This window comes from Littorina saxatilis, linkage group LG3 (assembly GCF_037325665.1).
Source record: "Littorina saxatilis isolate snail1 linkage group LG3, US_GU_Lsax_2.0, whole genome shotgun sequence".
Lineage (NCBI taxonomy): Eukaryota > Metazoa > Mollusca > Gastropoda > Littorinimorpha > Littorinidae > Littorina > Littorina saxatilis.
In genome coordinates, this window is record NC_090247.1 from 29,739,161 (window position 1) to 29,749,160 (window position 10,000).

The 10,000-nt window shown below is 44.9% G+C and overlaps 1 protein-coding gene across 1 annotated transcript in view; it reads right to left on the reverse strand.

Annotated features, from left to right (window-relative positions):
- LOC138962091 (death domain-containing protein 1-like) overlaps positions 1-10,000 on the reverse strand; it is an 18,594-nt gene that overhangs the window by 1,794 nt on the left and 6,800 nt on the right. The window contains exons 2-12 of the mRNA XM_070333802.1: positions 7,532-8,381; positions 7,010-7,205; positions 5,933-6,076; positions 5,225-5,407; positions 4,022-4,310; positions 3,171-3,306; positions 2,353-2,899; positions 1,593-1,650; positions 1,114-1,313; positions 488-596; positions 1-72 (exon numbers count right to left, since the gene is read on the reverse strand). The exon at positions 1-72 is cut by the window's left edge and continues 183 nt beyond it. Of these exons, the coding sequence (XP_070189903.1) occupies positions 1-72; positions 488-596; positions 1,114-1,313; positions 1,593-1,650; positions 2,353-2,899; positions 3,171-3,306; positions 4,022-4,310; positions 5,225-5,407; positions 5,933-6,076; positions 7,010-7,205; positions 7,532-8,381 (2,784 nt within the window). The remainder of the gene's footprint in view (positions 73-487; positions 597-1,113; positions 1,314-1,592; positions 1,651-2,352; positions 2,900-3,170; positions 3,307-4,021; positions 4,311-5,224; positions 5,408-5,932; positions 6,077-7,009; positions 7,206-7,531; positions 8,382-10,000) is intronic.

Below are 10,000 nucleotides of genomic sequence, written 5' to 3' on the forward strand. Positions count from 1 at the left end.
CTAGGCGGCGCCACTGAGCTACAGCTTTCTCGTGACGGGCGATTCTTACGAAGGCTTTGTTCAGTAACGTCTCTGAAAAAAGACGATTGATGTAAAATTGTTTAGTTTGGTTATAGCATTCGTTGGCTCACTGTCTTGTTTATTACTTGGTAAAACAGACATGAACAGATTCATCTTAGAAATATAAGGAGGGGATATCATGAGTTATAGCCTAATTACTTGAAAAAAATGCACAGACAACAAATAGGAAGTGAATGTAATAACTAACTAACTAACTAACTAACTAACTAACTAACTAACTAACTAACCAACCAACCCACCAACTCACCAACCAACTAACTAACTAACTAACTAATTTGAATAATTATCAAACAGCAGAGTACGATAGAAAGAACAAGTACTGCAGAATCCGAACATTTTGTGTGCAGTTTCCATGTACATACACTCGCGAATTAATCAACTCGTTAGCTGAGAAGCCATATCTGACCTCTAGTGGAGAGGAAGTGGTCGTGGCGGAAGTTCTCCGCCTGGTCCTGCACCGCTTCCGCCAGGTCGTGACGCCCCACTGTCGTTAGAGCCGCACACAGTACCTCAACCTGTCACATGGGAGTGTGTCTGTGTTAGTGTATTTCCTCGTGTTTTGATACGTTCGTTTACCTGTCTGCTAGTATCTGTCTCCCTCTTCAATACAACCTTATTAAATCGACTGCTGGCGATTAATGCTACCACCAGAACGCTTTCTGCAAGAGCATATTCGCATAGGCTACTTTAAAAAAAAGTGTCAACATATTAGTCTTTAAAATGATTTGAAACACTGTATGTACGGTTATAGTGTCTATGTGATACATCAATGTCAATGTGCTGACTAAAATGTTAATCTTAAAGACTGATTTCCAAGTCAGTTTTTTGTGTTGTTCGTTTTTTCCATTTGCCAATAGAGTTCGATGTATGGTTCTTTCTGATAAAATACACGTCAGAAAGAGCGTACACTGAACAACCTGAACAAAAACACTGGCAACATATACCAGAGTCCTCCATCACCCAAACCATCATCAACACCAACACCACCACCACCAAGAAAAACAACAACAACAACAACAACTACACACTTACCCTGTCAAAGGCTTGAGGCAATCTCTTGGACCACGTCAAGAGGACGTCGTAGATGGCCACCCATGCCGGCGAAGAGACGTTCTGGCGCAGAATGGCCTGAAGACGCGTACGCCTAACGTTCAAGATGGGCGCCAGACGCTTCCAATCGTCCGCCGCCAGTTGCTGTGCCACGTGACGTAATAGGTCGTTCGTCACTGGGCCTGACGTCAGAGACAGGAGGAAAGTTAAGGATAATGTTTTATTAACCGAGGGGACGGAGGGGCATTCGAAAAAAACCGAAGAATAGATTTCGGCTAGCGAAGATGCTCGCATCCATACCAACTCACGTAAACACACACACACACACACACACACACACACACACACACACACACACACACACACACACACACACACACACACACACACGCACACACACACAATACTCCTCTACTCATGTAGGTCACTACCCTTTATTACGACCAATCGCATAAGCTTACCGTACGACTTCAGTAGCACAGGAGCTGTGTTCAGTGGCTTAGGTGGCTCCGGTTCAGGCTGATCAAGAGGGAAAAGGGCACACATTTAGAAAGAAGTGGATACAATTCAACATCCTATTGGTTGCATAACTTTACAAATCTACTGCGTCCTATCCTGGTTATTGAAAATGTAGGCCGTATTTAATTTTTATGACCTTATTTCAAACGTGTCGGGTCGAGCAATGTCTATCTTTTCTTTTTGTTTGACCTCAAAGAAAAAGTGATCTCTATAGAAATGACATTAAGACAAAAAGTGTTGAAACATAAGAAAAGCCCTAGAATTTTCTTCCTTTGGAAGATCAAAAGTCCACAAGAAGGTACATCTGTAGAAAAGCGGATGCACGTACATGATGTGTTTTAAGGAAACAAAGCAAATTATTTAAAAACACGTCTTCATTACGAGGTAACACTCTAAAAAGAAACCCGCAAAGTCAGAAAAAGCGGGAAAATATATGTCTCTGTGGAAAATTATGTACGGTAAGAAAACCTAGCCAGGTATGCGTGTACTTCATACACGTCAAAAAAACCAGAAACATGCGTCTTTGTTATTGCGAATATGAAAAGGATATTCGCCAAGTTCCGGCCGTGGAAATATGGCCCGATGATCGGAATAGGGATGTGTGAGACTATCCAATCACAGCCCCCGAATTCCCCCACGTGTCTATCAGAATAGCAATATAATACAATGACACTACTAACTACTATTACACTATATACCCACCTTGGGGAGATTGATCATGAGTTCAGAGAGCATGTGCTTGCCACTGAGGAAGCAAGCCAGACCCCCGTGTCCGTTAGTGCTCATCCCGGACGAGGAAGTGGATCGTCTGAAGGGCGCTGTGTATGTGGCACTCAGCTGAACAAACCCGCGGTAAGTGTCAAACCCCTTCTGAGCGAACCGGTCGATCTCCTCAACACAGAACTGCGCCCGGAAGGGGATGTTGCTGTAAAACACACAACGAGACAAAAAGTCTGTTTCCATGGGCTGAATATTGCCCCGGAAGCTGATCTCCATCGTTTGACCTTCACGGAGCTTGACTTCCGTCGAGAGTGGTGGCCCTTGGACGTAACCCTCGTCCGCTAGCTGGCGCATCGATCGTTCCATGATGGCGTCGTTCGTGTAGGTTAGGATGAGCTGGGAGGGGTCCTTGGCGTTCTGCCTCAGCACCAGTTGAGCGGGATGGTGTGCTGCCATGTGTTCCAGCGTGGACGCTATGCGTTCTGCTGCTGCTTGGGACAGCCCTGCTCGTGTTCGCAGGATCAAGATTCTGCAATGTGTCATCAACAAAGGATTACACATGCAATCAGTAATTAATCCGCAAATTGTCACCACAGCAAAATAATTCAACATTTTTATAATACGGTACTTTCATCATCCCAAAAGGAGGAACGACCGAAATGTCGACAAACCAAGCAGATAACAAACACACCGTGCTTTGCGTCACACGACTTACATTAAATTCGGTCAGGTAAAAACAAAACATTATTATGAGGGCAACATTTCAAAAAGAAGGAGAAGAATGTATGAAAGCCACACACCTGGAAAAAGGTTGACGAAGTTCAAAGATGACGATGTCTTTTTTCTTGGACTGTTGGAACTGGATGTCAGGCAGCTCTGTCCAGGCGCCGCCATCCTTTCTCCACAGCACGTGGACTTCGTCATCATAAATCTCCTCTGCACACCCACGAAGGTGGTGATCATGCGTCAAGATTGTTTGAATAACAAAAGCACCGAGCAAATATATCGAACACAGAAAGTAGAGATTCTCACTTTCAAATCTTAAATCCGATCCGACTGAAAACATATGGACATGTAGTCAGACCGACAATCAGATGGACTGACTGACCGACCAAAGCTCGTGCTGGTGATCTCTATATGTCGTGTACACAGGCACTCAACACAATGTGGGCGGGGCTTATGTGGTTGGATGTCACGTGGTTAGGGTGACGGAAGGTCTTCTCTCCTACACATACTAGACTATATTGTAATAATCTTTTAAGCACGCCATCCAAGCCACAGGTCCCGCCCACCCCGTGCCAATTGCCTGTGGTCCTGTACGGGCTTTGGCGATCAACTCGCTTTATATGGGCAACAAGTGCATGGATTTAAAGCTGCATGCATGCAAAACTGCTTCAGGGACTTAAAAAGAATTCGTTTCGCTAAAAATGACAGAACACAGCGAAGACGTCATTAAGGCTGCACTACTTACAGAGAAAACACATACTGAGGGGGGAATTTGGTATTTACTTTAGTTATCACTAAACGTATATAGATGGCGGTATATCCTAGAAGAAGGTGTCTCAGACAGACTCGGAACGAACTTTTCTGTTGGAATTCATCGCAAACAGGTCTATTCAAACGCAGAAGGACACCTGCCAACAAAACTCACCCGCTTTCTTGGTGAAACTAAAGAGAGGCCTGGCAGAGACCGGTCTTTGTTCTCCCCCCTCTGCAGACACGCTGTCCGCTTTCACAGGTCTTTGCTGTACGCTGGTTGCAGGTCTTTGCGGCCTGGCCGCCGGATTGAGCGGGCAAGGGAGAGTAATCGTCAGCGGAAGCAGGAGTTTCGTCCCTTTGCTTTGCATGTGCATTATGGGGCTGCTGGACATGAGGTGACCGCAGTCGACGTCTGTACGCGCCCGCAAATCTGTCACCGTGGCTTGGTCCAGAAGTTGGACCTGTAAATCAGATGTAAACAAGGTAAAAATCTGCATTGGTAACATAAATTGTAAAGCTTTGCAAGGTAGGGGAAACCTATAACTAGCCCTCGAAATTAAATAAAAATATAACAAAGTCGTCTTTTTGTGGAAGTTGATAATTTCACTTATTTTCACTCTGTTTTTGATAAGCTTCTTAAGTTTCCTGGTGTGCATCAAATAATGCTCTCATTAACCCAAAACAGATAGATCTAAAGCATATTTTAATTAGTCTGACTTGCACACTAAGTTGTATCATGTTATTGTGAAGTATAGGGGGCTTTTTACAGTGATTCGTGAAGGCCGCTTCACTGGTCCATTTTGGGCGCCCAGGCTCCTAATATGGACCATTTGTGATTTTTTCTGTATTTAATTTTTGCTGAATGTCTATCAAAGCTATTTCACTCTAATTAGGCCTAACGCAACGGTCAACCTAAGAGAGAAGGACTACCAAACACAAAATGAGACTTCTTCGCAAGAAAACAAGCTAGTTATCAGCATGAAATAAAAGTGGTCCATAGTAGGAGCCCTTCCCCTACCACAGTTCGCTTTCGATTTGCAGGCAGGGCATAGCAGCTGCAACAAATAATTGTGGAAGTAAGATGAAAAAACACAACCCGTAACAGTTGAAGCGGGGAAGAGACAGAGCGTGAGAGAGGGAGAGAGAGAGAGAAAGAGAGAAAGAGAGAGAGATTCGGGCGGTGATGGAGGAGGAGGCTGGGTGTTTGTGTTCATGTTACGGGTATGTGTTTAATCGTATTGTAACCAACCAACCAACAAAAGATAGTAAGTCATGGCACAAATGACATCACACAACAAACGAACTAGTCTTAATATGCAAACACAAGCCCAGTCAAAAATCAACCTTCAGGAACACAATCGGCCGTTCGACATACCCCCATGGTAAGGTCAGCCGTTGCGTTGACAACGTCAGGAGGCCAGGTCAAAGTGACCCTGGAGTCAGCAGAAGATACGGCCTTGCCCCCAAAACGTGTGATCTCAACCTCCTCCCTCTTCAGGCGAAGAACCACGCACAGCGTACCAGGCTCTTGCACGCGGGCTTCCACGAATTTGTGTTCCTGGGGGAAAATTGAGGAACAGTTACTTTTACACAAAGCAACATCGCACATTGTTCACACAGGCCTTCACAAACATGTTCTTCGAAACATTGGAAAGATAAATTATTACCTGATGTTCATTTCTACCTATTTGACTCAAAGGTTCTATCTCAGCAGACGGAGGGGGTAGGGTGGGGTGAGAGTGGGGAGGAGGAGCTCCCCGCTTCCGGGCGAGGTATATATTTCTATAGTAACTCCTAAAAGCTTTTGATTTGTTTGTCTTTTTTTAACAGGCATTCGACATGGAGGGTCTGCTGTAGAAGAGAAAAAAATAAAGACAATAAACACCGCAAAAAAAGGGCTAGATTCAGGATGTTGGTCCTACGATTTTACATGTATGTTTAAGGAAACTTAATCAAGAGCAGAATCTTACTTTAGAGAAATTCTAGTAATTACACATTATTTTACGTCCATACTCAGTCATACACTAAATTTTGAGATCAACACTTCAACATTATGAAACGTAAATAATAACGTCACACTCACCCTGATATCATCAAAGATGACGTCATCAGTGGGCAAGTCCCTCCACCCCCCACCTCTCAGGGGACGCAGGCGCACAGAGGGTTCCCGTCCAGGATGCATGCGTGGAGCGCAATGAGGCAAAGACACCGACAGGAAAGGAGAAAACTGAGGACATGAGACAATCAATCAATCAATCAATCAATCAAAGAATCAATCCATCCAATCCATCAATCAATCAATACATCAATCCTCATTGATTGAGTTGAAAAACAAAGCTAAGACAGTTTTAAGCATTTTGCTCGGAATTCTCGCCCACACACGCTTATTACGAGTTATTTCTTAATATGCTGACTGTTAGCAAATAAAAATAGACATGTCGAGAAAATGTGTATCAATTTAACATAAGCCGGCAGGCGATCCAGTCGCCTGCAAAGCGAAAATGACTGCGCTGCCTATTTTTTCTTTCAGTCGCTGACCTTCTTTGATTCAGTAACAATTATTATGACATGTGTACAGTACATTCGTGATTCTCGGACTCTCAAGCATAAGCTAATATACAAGCAGTCTAGTCTTCTTCTGCTGCGTTCGTGGGCTGAAACTCCCACGTACACTCGTGTTTTTTTGCACGAGTGGAATTTTACGTGTATGACCGTTTTTACCCCGCCATTAAGGCAGCCATACGCCGCTTTCGGAGGACAAGCAGTCTAGTTAAACGCAAAATAATACAGACACGGACATCAATTCCAAAACTGTTCATTTGAAAATGTGAATGAGAATCAACAAACAAGAATTGTAGGTTATTGGAACGTGTAATTATTGACAAAAGAAAACGTTACATATACAAAACGTCGACCCAATAGTCTTGCGAATAGACAGACAGACAAACACTTATGATACAAATAATGAACATATCTCAAAATCGTCGATGAATCTCGCTTGCAAGATGCCGGTAACTGTCATAGAACGAGAAAATAAAAGGCGGGGTGGGGGGCGAAAATAATGCGGAGACAGAAAATAGTAGCGCGAAGCATTATATGACAAATGTTTTTTTGGAGCAAGTAGCACCTACATCTAGTAACACCATTGTACAATACTGACCTTCTTGCCTTGGTGATGTCCACAAGAAGCAATCTGCACGATGTTGCTGATGAGTTCCTCGCTGTCGTGCAACCTCAGGTCCGCTGAAGCCGGGTGGACACGAGTGACCTCTATGTCGTCACGCCCCACGCTTTTGGTTGGCGATTTTACCACACATCCCAGCCCTGTGTCCCAGTCGCCGGTATCTAGGCTGTAACTGTTGATAGAGACATGGTATGGAATATACAGGAGAGGTATCCATTGCATAGTGCCCCCCTCCCCATGTCCCCTATAAAAGAAACAAACCAAAACAATCCATCACACACACACACACACACACACACACACACACACACACACACACACACACACACACACACACACACACACACACACACACACACACACTCTCCCACACGCGCACATAAAAGAGAGAGAGAGAGAGAGAGAGAGAGAGAGAGAGAGAGAGAGAGAGAGAGAGAGAGAGAGGGGGAACGAGAGAGAGACGAGAGAGAGATTATTTGAACAGTTTTATGGACTCACATGAATCTAGGCCAGCTATCCTGATTTTCTAGATGCCGACTGTCAACAACATCATCATCATCACCACCTCCACCTCCACCAACCCCACCATCATCTCCAAAGTCTTGACTCTCATGAACCACGTGCACTTCTTGCAACACTCTCTGTGACGTCAGTTCCGGTTCCTGTTCAACCTCCTCCTCCTCCTCCTTTTCCTGTTGAGTCATGAGCTCCGTTTGTTCTTCTTCTCTGTCATCCTCGTGATGGGTGTTCTGTTGCTCAATTTCCGACTGTTGCTTTTCATCTGTTGTTGCAATTGTGTTGCTCTCGTTTGTTTTGGAGTTACCGTTATGCTCTTCTGTATGTTGCTCGCCGTCATTTTCTTGGAGGTGATTCTCCGCTTGGGTTTGGTCTTCGGGACGCTGCTCCGCATTTTCAAGATCTTCTTGTTCTTGCTCCGGAGGTTGCTGTTTGGAATCCTCTTCCTCAGGAATCTCCTTCGACCCTTCCTCGCCTGCACTGAGCCTGTCATGGTTCTCCTTCTCTTGTTCCCCATCCTCCTCCTTCTTCTTAATTTCTTCCTCCTCCCTTCTCCGGGCTTCCTCTTCCTCTGCCTCTGCAATATCCTGTATTCTCTTGGCCTCTTCAGCGGCCTGGGAGGCCTCCATCTGCTGCACGGCCTCCTCTGCCACCACCTTGGCCGCCGCGGCCGCTAGTTCGGCCTCTGCCATGGCGGATTCTGCTCGGGCCAGTTCTTGGGTTTTGCTCTGCATGACGTAACTTGCACGTGCCACTGCTGCGCGCGCTTCGGCTGCTCGTGCTAACCGCTCGCGCTCGGCTGCCTGTCGCTTCTCTGGTAGTGTATCTTCCTCTGTCAAAAACAAAAAATATTTATTAAAAAAAAAACCAAGTAATCCTCCAAGCAAGCAATTAGTTATAGTCAGCCAGTCAATAAACCAGAACATTAATCAATCAATCAATTAAGCAAGCAAGCATTTTTTATTTTTTATTCCAGATGATGATATTAGCTTCGGTAACAGCTTTGACTGAGCTGGCGTTCAAGAGAGAGAGAGAGAGAGAGAGAGAGAGAGAGAGATAGAGAGAGAGAGATAGAGAGAGAGAGACAGACAGACAGACAGACAGACAGACAGACAAACAGACAGAGAGACAGTGACAGAGAGACAGAGACAGAAAGAGACAGACAGAGACAGAGAGAGAGACAGACACAGAATCAGACAGAGAGACAACTTAGGGAGACAGAGAGATAGTGGCAGAGAGAGTGAGACAAAGAGAGATATAGACAGAAAGGCACCGACATTCGCAAAGAAATCAAAAAGAAAAGAAAACCATCAGTAGCAGCTCTAACGCCACCGACGTCAACACGACCACCGCCACAAGCAAAGTTTTACAATAACAACAATAGCGACAATATTAAAACACTACCTGAAGTCAGCACAACTTACTTATTCACACAACTGGACACACACAGAAGGGTTAAACTTCATGCACAAACACGAAAATACTAAGTCGTAAAATTACATTCACTACATTGCTTCGTAAACACACACCCTCCACTTACCAAAACGCTACTTAGATACAGGCACACACAGCAGCACAGACAATGAAACAGACAAACGGACAGCCAGACAACCAGTCAGGTAAACAGGCTGACAGACAATCTCGACTCTCTCTTTCTTTAATTTGTGGTGGGTTTTTTTTCTCTCCCTCTCTCTCTCTCTCTCTCTCTCTCTCTCTCTCTCTCTCTCTCTCTCTCTCTCTCTCTTCTTCTTCTCTCTCTCTCTCTTTTCCCTCTCTCTCTTTCTGTTTTGGTTCTCTCTTTCTCTCTCTCTCTCTTTCTCTCTCTCTCTCTCTCTTTCTCTTTCCCTCTCTCTCTCTTTCTCTCTCTCTATCTCTCTCTCTCTCTCGCTCTACGCGCTCTCTCGCTCTCTCGCTCTCTTATTTCTCTCTCACCCTCACCCCCCCTCTCTCTCTCTCTCTTGGTTCCCTCTCTCTCTTTCTGTTTTGGTTTTCTCTTTCTCTCTCTCTTTCTCTCTCACTCTCTTTCTATTTCCCTCTCTCTCTCTTTCTCTCTCTCGCTCTCTCGCTCTCTTATTTCTCTGTCACCCTCACCCTCTCTCTCTCTCTCTCTCTCTCTCTCTCTCTCTCTCTCTCTCTCTCTCTCTCTTGGTTCTCTCTCTATCTTTCTGTTTTGGTTCTCTCTCGCTCTCTTTCTCTCTCTTTCTATTTTCCCCCTCTCTCTCTCTCTTTTCTCTCTCTCTCTCTCTCTCTCGCTCTCCCGCTCTCTTATTTCTCTCTCACCCTCTCTCTCTCTCTCTCTCTCTCTCTCTCTCTTTTCTCTCCCCCCCTCTCTCTCTCTCTCTCTCTCTCTCTCTCTCCAGTCTCTCTCTCTCTCTCTCAAGAAACTGTTATCAGAAATGTATCCCTGTATTTGTATAAGCCTTGAAATTAAGAGATGCTGTAACCTCGTAG